This window comes from Lonchura striata, chromosome 24 (genome assembly GCF_046129695.1).
Source record: "Lonchura striata isolate bLonStr1 chromosome 24, bLonStr1.mat, whole genome shotgun sequence".
In the NCBI taxonomy this organism is placed as follows: Eukaryota; Metazoa; Chordata; class Aves; order Passeriformes; family Estrildidae; genus Lonchura; species Lonchura striata.
The window spans coordinates 6,420,517-6,432,412 of record NC_134626.1 but is presented as its reverse complement, the minus strand read 5'-3'; the positions used below and the strand labels follow the sequence as shown (position 1 = coordinate 6,432,412).

At 60.6% G+C, this 11,896-nt stretch overlaps 3 protein-coding genes across 3 annotated transcripts; all 3 read right to left on the bottom strand.

The window, feature by feature from the left end:
* Positions 1-535: 535 nt before the first annotated feature.
* FBLIM1 (filamin binding LIM protein 1) lies at positions 536-2,585 on the bottom strand. The gene is made up of 7 exons (XM_077788227.1): positions 2,393-2,585; positions 1,882-2,015; positions 1,692-1,803; positions 1,433-1,602; positions 1,162-1,340; positions 955-1,072; positions 536-649 (listed from the first exon to the last, which is right to left on the bottom strand). The coding sequence occupies exons 1-7, from the start codon at positions 2,583-2,585 to the stop codon at positions 536-538; spliced, it is 1,020 nt and encodes a 339-aa protein (XP_077644353.1).
* Positions 2,586-5,602: 3,017 nt separating this feature from the next.
* On the bottom strand, positions 5,603-9,182 carry TMEM82 (transmembrane protein 82). The gene is made up of 6 exons (XM_031506600.2): positions 9,032-9,182; positions 8,888-8,960; positions 8,504-8,678; positions 7,381-7,789; positions 6,117-6,304; positions 5,603-6,015 (listed from the first exon to the last, which is right to left on the bottom strand). Exons 1-6 carry the CDS (start codon positions 9,108-9,110, stop codon positions 5,950-5,952), a joined length of 990 nt encoding a protein of 329 aa, XP_031362460.2. The 5' UTR covers positions 9,111-9,182; the 3' UTR covers positions 5,603-5,949.
* Positions 9,183-9,445: 263 nt separating this feature from the next.
* On the bottom strand, positions 9,446-11,572 carry SLC25A34 (solute carrier family 25 member 34). The gene is made up of 5 exons (XM_021537829.2): positions 11,117-11,572; positions 10,509-10,574; positions 9,995-10,147; positions 9,770-9,904; positions 9,446-9,678 (listed from the first exon to the last, which is right to left on the bottom strand). Exons 1-5 carry the CDS (start codon positions 11,570-11,572, stop codon positions 9,514-9,516), a joined length of 975 nt encoding a protein of 324 aa, XP_021393504.1. The 3' UTR covers positions 9,446-9,513.
* Positions 11,573-11,896: the final 324 nt, after the last annotated feature.

Sequence of the window (11,896 nt, the reverse complement as noted above, 5' to 3'; positions counted from 1 at the left end):
TGAACCAATTCTCGCCACGCCTAGAAAATCCAAAACTGGCTTTTTTCCCTTAATTTAAACTTGGATTTTATAGGTTTGGAATGCAGGGTGGATTAAAGAAATGAGTGTTTAAAAACTTGGGGTTTTATTTAACTGCGAGTAACTAAATCAGTGCCCACAGCTCTCCACAGAGAGAAACATTTCAGTGAAATGCCAAGGAAGCTTTAGAAGAAAGAAACACCACCCAAGAAAACCAAACTGGCCTTCGGAAAAAGGAGTTTAAAAAAAGAAATGAGGACTAAAACCTCCAGTCCTTATTGCTGCTCTGTCAGGGCATTTTATATTCATGATGAGTGCAGAGCTGTGCGGGGACGTATCCACAGTTCTCCACCCAACCAACCCACCAGGTCAGGGGCCTGGGGACATTTTTGTGGTGAAAACTCAGTTCTGCAGTAATCTGGGGATGCAGCAGGCACCCAGGGTTGGCCATGGGGTGGATCCCACTGGGGGCACCCCCTTTTTGGTGCACTGGAAGATCTTGATGAGCTGCAGGGTCTCAGCAGGACGACTCGTTGCGCCAGTGGATGTGGCAGGACTTGCAGAGGAGGTGGTCGTCCAGGGGGTAGCACCCGTTCTCTGTCAGCTCCGGTGACAGGGGCATCCTACAACTCTGGGGGCAGGAGGGGGAAAGGAAGCCACCTTTTAGAGGTTCCTGTGTGTGTTACATCCTATTTTCCCTGCAAAACCCACCAGCACTCCAAAAAAGCGACAAACTACATCAAAAGCATGCAAAGCTAAAGTTCTCCAAACACATCACCACCACCCAATTGATTTATTTTGCCCCTCCCCATTACTCATAAGATAAACTGAGGGCTAAAACCCAGTCATGGGTGCTGTCATCCCTGTGTCCATGCTCAGCTAAGGTTCAGTGCCACCCCTTTGGTTTTGGGGACCCCTCAGCCCCCAGGGCCGTACCTCGCAGCGGTAGCAGCTCTCGTGGAAGCTGCGTCCCAGGCACTCGATCTTGTAGGTGTCCTCGTCCTCGCGGGGGACAATGGGGCGCTCGCAGGCGCTGCACACCGCGGCGTATTTCCTGATGGGAGCCAACGGGAGCAGCGTGAGCTCTGCAGGGGATGAGCCAAACCCAGCTCCCAGCGTGGGAGACACTCCCCCATGGCCAACCTGTAGTAGTCGGGCACGCAGTACACATCACCCTGTTTGTCCACAGCAAAGCTCTCGGTGCCGATGGCCCGGCCACAGCCAGCGCAGGAGAAGCAGCTGGGGTGGTAGCCCTTGCCCAGGGCATGGACAATGTGCTCCGTAATCAGCCCCTGGCACTTGGCACATTTCTCCAGCGTGGCCTGGAATTTAGGGAACACGTGCCATAAGACACCAGCCCACACCCCGAGGGATGTTCCGAGTGTGCTGGTTTTCCCCGAAGATGGATGGGTACCTGGAAGCAGGTGTCACACGTGGGGCACCCGTCTCTCTGGAAGTAGCGCTGCCCAGCCAGGAGCCGGTGGCACATACGGCAGGTGAAGCACTCAGGGTGGTACTGCTTCCGCATCGCCTCCACCGTCGGCTCCCGGGGCCCCAGCGCTTTGTGGCAGAAGGCACAGATGTCTGCAAGAAGCAGGGAGAGCGGTTAGGAGCTGCGTGCCTCAGTTTCCCTAAGAGGGGATGAGCCCATGCACAGCTGAGTCTCCTCTTACCTCTGGAGCTGTCCCTCCCCGGGTGCCCATTTGCATCCTGCCACTGCCGCTTGCCTGCTTGCTCCTGGGAAAATGTGGGCAGCTTCAATTCAGCAGGGAAGGTGGAAGGGGCCTGGCAAGTGGGGAAGGGCAAAGCCACGTTAGTGGGGAAGCTGAGGCACTGGGGGGTGCTGCACTCTGTTATCCTCACCTGGAGGGTGGCGGGCGCTGCAAGGTCCAGTTGCTGCAGTGCCAGACCCAGCGGCTCCACAGACAAGGGCTGGGGCACTTCAGAGAGGGGCAGGACTGGTGGGGGTGCAGGTACAGGGGCCACCGGGTGGGTTTCTGCAGCAACAGACAGATGTGGGGGATTTAGGGGATCAATAATGTCCAATAGCACCCCGTCACAATAACACCCTGTCACAATAACACCCCAACAGCTTTGCAGCAGCGCTCACTGACCTGCCCCAAAAGCAAACGCCATCGAAGCAGGAGGAGACAAGCAGCACCGATAAGCACCCAGCAATGGAGAGCAAACACAGCCCGTCCCCAGGAGCCGGATCCATGCCGGGTTGCATGCAGGGATTTGGGGAATAACTCCCCAAAACATACCCCAAAATGCCCTTCCGCACGCACATCCTTTAGCAAAGCATCTCTACAGCCTCCTCAGCCCCATTGCCATCCTTCCACATCGCTCGCAGCCCCCCATGGACACCCCTCACCTCTGTAGGGCAGCGAGGGGGGTGACAGCAGGATCTGGGGGTGATGAGCGCCAGGGACCTTGGCATCACCTGGCTGCAGCTCCCGTTGGGTTTTCTCCTTGGTGGCCACGTCCCTCCGTGGTGGCACGAGGGTGATGAAAATGGATGAAGCGATTCTCTTCTCTGCTTTCCCTGGCAACATTGCTGAAGCCATGGAAAGGCCAGATCGGGGGTTGATTCTAGGGAAAATAAGAAAGAAAGAGAGTAAAACTTGCAGGCACACTGGCAGCTCCTGCAGCCGTGCTGCCCTTCGGCATCAACCCACCTCCCTCCTCCCGGAAAGGGAGAAGGAACAAGCGTCCCATCCCACGTCACAGCAATAAATGGTCTCGTGCCTGGGAGGACACAGGGTACAGAATCCTGACAGCAGCTGATATCTCCCATTTTCACACCTCTGTGGCCATATTCCACCTTTTCATAAGCATTTGGATCTCCTGTATTTCCTCTTATTGCTCCTACCCACCTGGGATTAAACTCCCCATGGGCAGCAGGAAGTACCCACCTTTCCTTTTATAAAACAGGGCAGCTATGGGATTTTGCTTTTGCAACCCCTTTTTTGAAATCTTTCTACATCCCCATTCCCTCCCTCCTTATCCCCAATTCCTTGCCAATCACTTCCAGCTCTGCACATCCCCCTCTTTTACTTTTCCAGGTGGGAAAACTGAGGTGTGGTGCTGTGAATCACCACATCCCCGACACTGACACATCCCCTGAGCAGCACCCGGCAGCACAGGCAGGACGCACCCGACCCCGAGAAACGCTGCTCAGGAAGGAAAAGGGCTGTTTGTCCAACTTCCCAAGGGGAAAAGCAGCTGGGGCGAAGCTTCCCCTTCCCAAATGGAATGGACTGAGGGGGGGGACCCTGAGGCTTTAGTCAGGGCGCTGTGTTGGTGAAGCAGAATTCATCCCTGAGGTGAATTGGCAGCTTGAAAGATACCTGTGTGATGAGTTCCCGGTCTCATGCGGCTCTGCTCCCCCAAAATCTCACTCACGGGGGTCAGCACATCCTTTGAGGGGCAGACAGACTCCCCGAGGTGGGCAAAAAGCTTCGCGATGTTCCTGCTGGTGACTTCAGCCTCTGACTCAAGGGATTAAAGAGGAAGGGATTAAAAAGGAAAAAGAACCCCGATCATTTGCTCCCTCTTTCCCTCCCTCCCCGCCGGCTACCGGTGCCTTCGCCCAGCTCCTCACCCGCCGGGGCTACCGCTTTTCCTCCTCCCCAGCAGAACTGCGGAAAACTGAGGGGAAAAAGAAAAGAACAATCATTTAAAAAAAAAAAAAAAAAAAAAAAAAAAAAAAAAAAAAAGTTCTCCGGGGTTAATAGGAACCATGTGCTCATCGCATTCCTCTTTGTGCCGGGGCTGACGGGATCCCGGCAGCGGCACCCCCCGGATGATCCCCCTGGCCCGGGGCCACCGGGCTGGTCGAGGCTCGAGGGGTGCATTAACGGGGGTCCCCCCTTCCCATGTAGCTCCACCCTGGTTTGGGGTGGCCGAGGCCACACTGGAAAGGAACCCCCCTGGTTTCCCTGAAATCTCCTGGGATGGAAGTTCGGGTGGGATTGATGGGAATAGGGCCACTTATGGGGTATCCCCACAACCCCAAAACTGGCATGGGACGCAGCCCTCTAGAGCTGCACCTCGACTCTGCCCTGGGAGCTCTCACAGGCTGCTCCGAGGACGCCCAAGGAACAAGGGATGGGATGGGGGTACATAACACTTGGTGTCCATCTTCCCCCACCCCAAGCAGTCCCGCTGTCCTCTTGTCCCTCACCTGGGGGGTGGCCTTGCAGCCCCCGGGCATCCCCTGTGCAGCCCCACAGCTCCCCGTCCCCCACCTGGCAGTGCCCTGTCCCTTGTGGAGCGGTGCCCCACCGTGTCCCCCCTGCCTGGGAGCCCCCATCCCCTCCCTGGGAGGGTCCCCAGTCCCCTCCGTGGGGGTGGCTCTTGGTCCCCTTGTCTCACCCCAGGATGACTTCGGTCCTTATCCCATCCCGTGGGGGTCCCGTATCCCATATCGGGGTGTCCCCTGTCCCCTCCTGGGGGGTGGCTCTTGGTCCCCTTGTCTCACCCCAGGATGACTTCGGTCCTTATCCCATCCCGTATCCCATATCGGGGTGTCCCCTGTCCCCTCCTGGGGGGGTTTCCAATCCCACATCTGGGGTGGTCCCTACCTGAGGGTGGCCCCTGTTTCCTACCTGGGGGTCGTACCTTGCGGGCGAGGAGGGGTGTCGCCTGCCCGGAGGTGGCCCTGCGGCCTCTCGGGGGGTGACCCTGTCCCCGTCCGTGTCCCCGACCTGGGCAGCGGCTGCGGGTCCCTCCGTGCGCTCCGCGGGCGCGGCGGGGGCAGCGGGAAGGCAGAACCGCCCGGCATCACCGCCCCTTCCTCCCTCCTCCTCCTCCTCTTCCACCTCTCTTCCTCCTCCCCCCTGCCTGCCCCACAGCCCCGGGCGGAGGAAGAGTGGGGCACGCGTCCTTAGGGTGCCCCATGCACCCTCCGACTGCCCCGCGCTCCCCAAAGCGCTCCCTGGGGGCCCCATCTACCCCAGGGTGACCCATGGTCCCGTGGGTGCCCCATATGCTCTGGGATTACCCCCCCCCAGGTTTTCCCATGGACCTTCGGAGGGCTCCACACACCCTCAGGGCACCCAACCCCAAGGGGTGCCCTGTGAGCCCCCCATACACCCCCGGGGTGCCTGCGTACCCCAGTACAGCCGAAATACCTCCATATACCCCCAGGATAACCCCTATCCTCCAATACAGCCGGAGTTAGCCCCATATTTCTTCTATGTACCCTCAGGGCACCCATGTGTCCCCCTAGAGCCCCAGCATGCCCCATAAACCCCTATAGAGCCCCCGCTGCCCCAAACACCCCCAGACCCCCTCCTGCTCCTCCCTGCATTGGGAGTCCATGCCCAGGCAGCCAGAACCCCCCCTCCCCACACTGCACCCCACCTTCGCAGGGCCTGTTGTTCCCTTGCACAGCACAGTGAGGTGCAGCCAGGGGGAAACTGAGGCACAGGGGCACCTCCCAGCCAGACGGTCACCCCACTCAGTGCCTCAGCTTCCCTTCCCAAGGAGGAATTCCACCCACCTCCCTCAACAATCTGCACTGCCACCATCCCAAGTGCCTTTCCAGCACAATGGGACCCCAGCTTGCTCTGCCCATGGATTTTGCTGGAAAAAAACACCTTTATTTTCTGAGATTTATAATCCCCTGGAGGCCCCTGACAGTGTGGCCCAGCTGCCAGCAACGATGGGACATCCATCAGCATCCTGCAATCCCACTGGGACCAGAGAACAAACCCCAGCAGTGCTGCAACCTCATGGAATCCCCCCAAAAACCAGGGGCAACATGAGCCTTCCCCCCAACCTCCTCCATCCTATGGGATGGGGTCGGACTCCTTCCAGGAGCCCTTTTTTCCTTATTCCCCACGGGGGATCTGTGATGGGGGGATTCTGGGGTGCCCAGCGAAGCCACCCCGAGTTCATTTCCGCTGTCCGGTTCCGCCCTGCGGCTCATCGGGACGATTCCTCGGGTCCGGATCCCGACAGATTATCCACGCGAGGCTGCTGGGCAAAATCCTGGCCGGGATGGAAGAGAGAAGCCAAAAAGCCTCTCACCGTGGCCCTGGGGCTGCTGCCAGCCCTCACCCTGCGTGGCAGGGAGGTGTCCCCCCTCTCACCTGCCTCCAGCAGGACTCCAGCAGCACCCCGGAGCGCAGCAGGCACCAGAGCTCCCCCAGCAGAGACACGAAGACGTGCAGGATGTCGGTCCATCGGCCCACGGTGAGGAGGAGGATGAAGAGGCCGCCCATCCGCACCAGCACGGTCCGGAACGCCGACCCCCTGCCCGTGCTCTGCCGGGACTCCTCTGCGAGGACGCGGCATTGGGGAGCCACCGCGGGGACGCTGGGACCTCCGCAGCCCCACAACGGGGACACCAAGCATGGGGTGGCTTCATGGATAGCCCATGTAGCCCCTATACACCCCCAGGACAGCCCTTGTACCTCTTATAGTCCCAGGGTGCCCCAGGTACCCCCAGGACATCCCATGTACTCTCTGTACCACCCAGTACCCTCTATGTACACCCGGGATATATATACACACACCCCCTACAGACCCCCAGGGTGCCCCATATACCCCTGTACACCCCCAGAATGTACCACATACCTCCTTACAGACCCCTGGCATGCCCCATATACCCCTATACACCCCCAGAATGTACCACATAGCCCTTTACAGATCCCTGGCATGCCCCATATATCCCTATACACCCCCAGAATGTACCACATACCTCCTTACAGACCCCTGGCATGCCCCATATACCCCTATACACCCCCAGAATGTACCACATAGCCCTTTACAGATCCCTGGCATGCCCCATATACCCCTATACACCCCAGAATGTACCACATATCCTTTTACAGACCCCCAGGATGCCCCATATACCCCTATACACCCCCAGAATGTACCACATAGCCCTTTACAGACCCCCAGGATGCCCCCATATACCCCTATACACCCCCAGAATGTACCACATACCTCCTTACAGACCCCTGGAATGCCCCATATACCCCTATACACCCCCAAAATGTGCCATATACCCCTTTACAGACCCCTGGCATGCCCCATATATCCCTATACACCCACAGAATGTACCACATACCTCCTTACAGACCCCTGGAATGCCCCATATACCCCTATACACCCCCAAAATGTGCCATATACCCCTTTACAGACCCCTGGCATGCCCCATATACCCCTACACACCCCCAGCACATACTATATATACTACCTATATAAGGACACCCTGCATACCCCCAGTACACCCCATATACTCCGCACAGGCTCCCAGTCTGCCCCTATACAGCCCCAGGTGGGGGTGTACACCCCAGTGGCCCCACACACCCCGAGTACATCCCACAGGCCCCTCGGAGCCCCCCGTACCCTGCATGTAGGCAACCAGCAGGGTGTAGCAGATGGTCAGCGGGGTCCAGAAGCGCACGGCCTCGCCCGTGGAGAGGAAGTCGCGGTTGATGAGCTCCACGGCCGCCAGGTCGGCCACGGCGAAGGTGATGGCCAGGGCGCTGCGCAGCAGGCGCGGGATGCCGTGGCCCTTGGCCAGCAGCAGGATGCAGACGCCGCAGTAGCGCTGCCGGCTGTGCAGCTCGTACAGGGCGCAGACGTGCCGGGCCAGGCGCCGGGCGTGCAGCGCCAGCAGCCCCGCCAGCCCCGCCGCCAGCGCCAGGTTCCAGCTGCGGTGCGGAGCCCCCTCCAGCAGGAAGCTGAGGCCGCAGGACACCCCGCAGCCCAGCGAGTACTGGCACAGCAGGTAGAGCTGGCTGCTGCGGGCGCCCTGCAAAGCAGCGGGGGGGTCATGGGATCCTGCAATCGGTGAGGATGGAAAAGATCTCCAAGATCAATGAGCCCAACCGTTCCCCCAGCATTGCCGTGTGCACCTCTACTCATGTCCCCAAGCGCCTCGTCTAAACACTTGTTGAACCCTTCCTTGGACGATGACTCCAGCACTGCCCTAGATAGCCTGTGCCAGTGCCTGAGCACCCTTCCCATGAAGGATTTTTCCCAATATCCAATCTAAACCTCCCTTGGCTCAGCCTGAAGCCGTTCCCTCTCCTCCTGTCCCTGTTCCCTGGCAGCAGAGCCCGACCCCCCGGCTGTCCCCTCCTGGCAGGAGCTGTGCAGAGCCAGAAGGTCCCCCCTGAGCCTCCTTTTCTCCAGGTTGAGCCCCTTTCCCAGCTCCCTCAGGCTCTCCAGACATTTCCACCTCTGGACACTCCAGCCCTTCAATGTCTTCCCACAGAGGTCCCAGAACTGGAGGTGTCCCACCAGTGCCAGCACAGGGGACAAGCACTGCCCTGGGACTGCGCCCACACTGGGACCAGCCAGGGCCCATTGGCCTCTTGCCCACCTGGGGGACACCTGGCTGAGGTGCAGAGGGACACATGGCCACCTCCACCTACAGCCCCTCCATCCCCCGTGGGTGCTGAACAAAGCCCCAGTTTCCCAGCTCCATCCACAGCGTGCCTCAGTTTCCCCCGTGCCACCTCACCTTGCCGAGGGAGAGGATGGTGGAGACGGCACGCAGGGAGAACTCCAGCACCACCAGAGCGGCCACGCGGGAGCCCACCAGGGCCAGGACCGGCGTCAGCACCAGCACGTGCAGCGGCTCCAGCAGCGGCCGCCGCGCCGCCATCGCCTCCTTCTCCTCCTGCCTCTCGGGGTTGCTGGGGACAGCAGGTGGGAATGCTGAGCCGGGGGATGTCACCCGAAATGGGGTGACAAACCTTAGTGACATCCCCCTCGGTGCTTTGCAGCAGAGGCTGCAGCCCCTGCCCTGCACCCCTTGGTGCCAAGAGCCACGGCCCAACAGCAGATCCCAAAAATCAGATCCCCAAAACCAACCTGCCCCAGGGGACAAAGGGCTGGTGCTTACTTCACACACTGGATGTAGAGATAAACCTTCAGGAGGCTGCAGAGCACCGAGACGGCGCAGGCGCCCACCAGCCCTGCGGGGAAAGGCAGCAGTGGGTCACTGGTGTCCCCTGGGCTGTCCCCAGGCCACCCTCGGGGATCTCACCTTGCAGGAGTGCATCCAGCAGTGCCCAGCCCCACGCCAGCCCAGGAAACGCTGGGAGCCAGAACCCCAGGGAAAACATTTTCGGTGGAGAGGAGCCACAGTATAGCCCGGCCCCGGCTCCAAGGTCCACGGGGTGGAGGCGGGGAGTGCCCCCCCCAGCTAGTAAATCATTATTAGGGGAAGCCAGGGCAGCTGGAGCCCTGGCTGGATGAGATGAGCTCCAGCTGCCCCGTGGAGGTGAAAATTAGGAGATGAGGGATGTGATGCACATGGAGGGGCTCAGGGACCACCAGCACCTTTAACCTCCCCCCACGACAGCATTGCCATTCTCCTCTCCACCCTAAGGCATTGCAGCATTTCAGGTCTTGCCCCCGCTTCTGCACCACCCCAAAGACCCCAGGACAACACCAAAAATAGAAAAACCTCTTTATTAACATCGGTGGTGGTGCTGGCAGGAGTCTGTCCTACAGCCCTGGGGGCTGCTAGTGCTGAACCATGTTCCTGAGCTTGTCCCAAAAGAAAAGGCTGAGGACGGTGTGGGGACCGAGGCGGAGGTAGACGGCGCCAATGCCCTTGTACAAGCCCAGCAGCCCCTCTTTGCTGGAGATTTGCAGGATACAATCCAAAAAACCTCGGTAGAGCTTGCCCTGGGGAGAGAGGAGCCAGCTCTGCACCCCTGCCGGGTGCAATCCTGGGAAAAGCCGCGTGTCCCCTGTGCCGTACCCGGAATGGCCTTACCGTGCCGTCGGCGTCCACCGGCTGGTTGTAGAGCCGCGTGCTGATCACGTCAAAAGGTGTCATTGTCACAGCCACAGCCACACCACTCACCATGCCCCCCGCCAGCACCGCTGCCCAGCTGCCCTTCCTGAACCACTGCGGGAAGCGCCGGCATCAGCTCTTCCCAACAATGAAGGGGAGCCCGGGGGGCCGGTGGCGGCCGGATCCGGCACACGTCCCGCTCACCTGGCGCTCGCAGACCCAGTCCTTGGCGGAGGCGAAGGTGGCGAGCTGCACGGCCGAGCCCACGGCCACGCGGGGCACGGCGCCCGACACCCCCCGCCACAGCCCCACCACCCCGTGCTGCTGGTAGATGCTCCTGAAAGCGCCGGAGATGCTCTGGAGAATAGAAGGAATCGGGGAAAATGGGAAAAATGGTGCATCCCACCTGGCCAAAATTTCCCACCCTGGCAGAATATCCCACCCCTGCTGGTGGTGACATGAAGCCACTATTGGCATTGGAGAGATCTCAGGGGGGTCTGGATTCTCCGGATTCGGTATCGCAGCCCCACGTGCCTGTCACACCCCCTCTGTTCTCACACTGTTATTTATAGCATCATTACGGGGCCAAGCAGCCAAACAACAGCTTTAAATTCCTGCTGACCAAAATAGCATCGTCCCCGCTGGGGCCCGGAGCGTGCACGGACAAGGTGCCACCAAACCCTCTGTGTCCCCTCACCCCACCCTTGTCCCCACTCACCTCATGGTTGTGCTGGTGGCCCACGGCCATGGCCGACAGTGTCTGGGCTTGGAGGTGGGTCTTGACCTTGGGGGGGGACAATGCCAGGTGACAAAACCCTCCAATGCCCCCGCTGGGACCGGCTGTGGTCCCCCCATCTTCTTGGCAGACTTTGAGGGGAAGTTTCAGCCCCTCCAACAGACGTGGGGGACACAGCTGAGCAGCCAAGTGGAAACTCCAGACTTTGAATCCCGTTCCTTTTACCCCTCTCACCTGGGGCAAAGGGACCCTGCAAACACCCACTGCTGGAGCTCTGCAACCCCAAAAAACTGGAGAAACCCTCTAAAATGGGAGGGGGGAAGCCCCACAGTTTTGGGGATAATTTCCTTATGAGGGAGTTCTCTGCTGGTTTCCTGAGGGGGATTTGGGGGAGAAAGCAGGGGAAGAGCATGCACAGCGCGACCCCACATTTTGGGGGTAGTGGCAAGGGATGAAGCAAAGCAAGCTGGGGGGATGAAGCAAAGCGGCGGAAGAGAGAATGCACCCAGCCAGCGTTTATAGGATACAGCCAAGATGCCGAACCTTTTGGGGGCCCCCCAAAACACCCCTTGGGGCGGAGCAGCACTCACCAGGTACGCGGGGCTGCCCACGATGGCTCCCACCGCCCCGGCCACGGCCCCGGCGGCCACGGTCCCGCCGGGATACCCGGTCCAGCCGGCGTCCTCGGCGTGGGAATAGCAGTAGAAGCGGACGCCGTTCATGAGCCCCTGGTAGAGCAGCCCGGCCGCCAGCCCCTTCTGCAGCCCCCGCAGCCCGTCCGCCCGGCACACGGCCACGGCCGCCCGCAGCACCCCGCGGTAGGGCCGGGGGTACGTGCCCGGGGGCTGCAGCTCGCCCTGCAGCTGCAGCCGCGTCTTCACCACCTCCAGCGGGTTGGTGAGGAAGCAGGCCAAGCACCCGGCCGTGGCCCCCAGCACCAGGTCGGTGGCCGGGGGCACTCCCCCGGCCGGGGGGCTGTTTTGGGGGGGGTACTGGAATTCCTGCAGGGAGTCGGCAGGGCGGGGGGCGAGGGTCCCCGCCGCCATCCGGCACCTGCCCGCGGGGGTGGCCCCGGGCTCCACCTTCCCGAACAACCGCAGGGAAAAAAATCCGGGGGGAGCGAGAGCGAGCGAGCGCCGCCTCCTGCACACCAACCCCCCCCAGTCCGGCCCCCAATTTGGGGAAGGGATGTGGCGCAAAGGTCGGGCCCGGGGATGCGTCTCCGGCCCCCCCACCCCGACACCGGCGCGGCCCCGGCAGCCGCGTCCAGCCGGGCCCGGTCTCACGTGATGGTGCTGCCCCGGCGCAAATAGGGAAAAGCAGGCAAGAAAAAGGGCGGTAACATTGAAATAGAAACGGAGGGAGAGGAA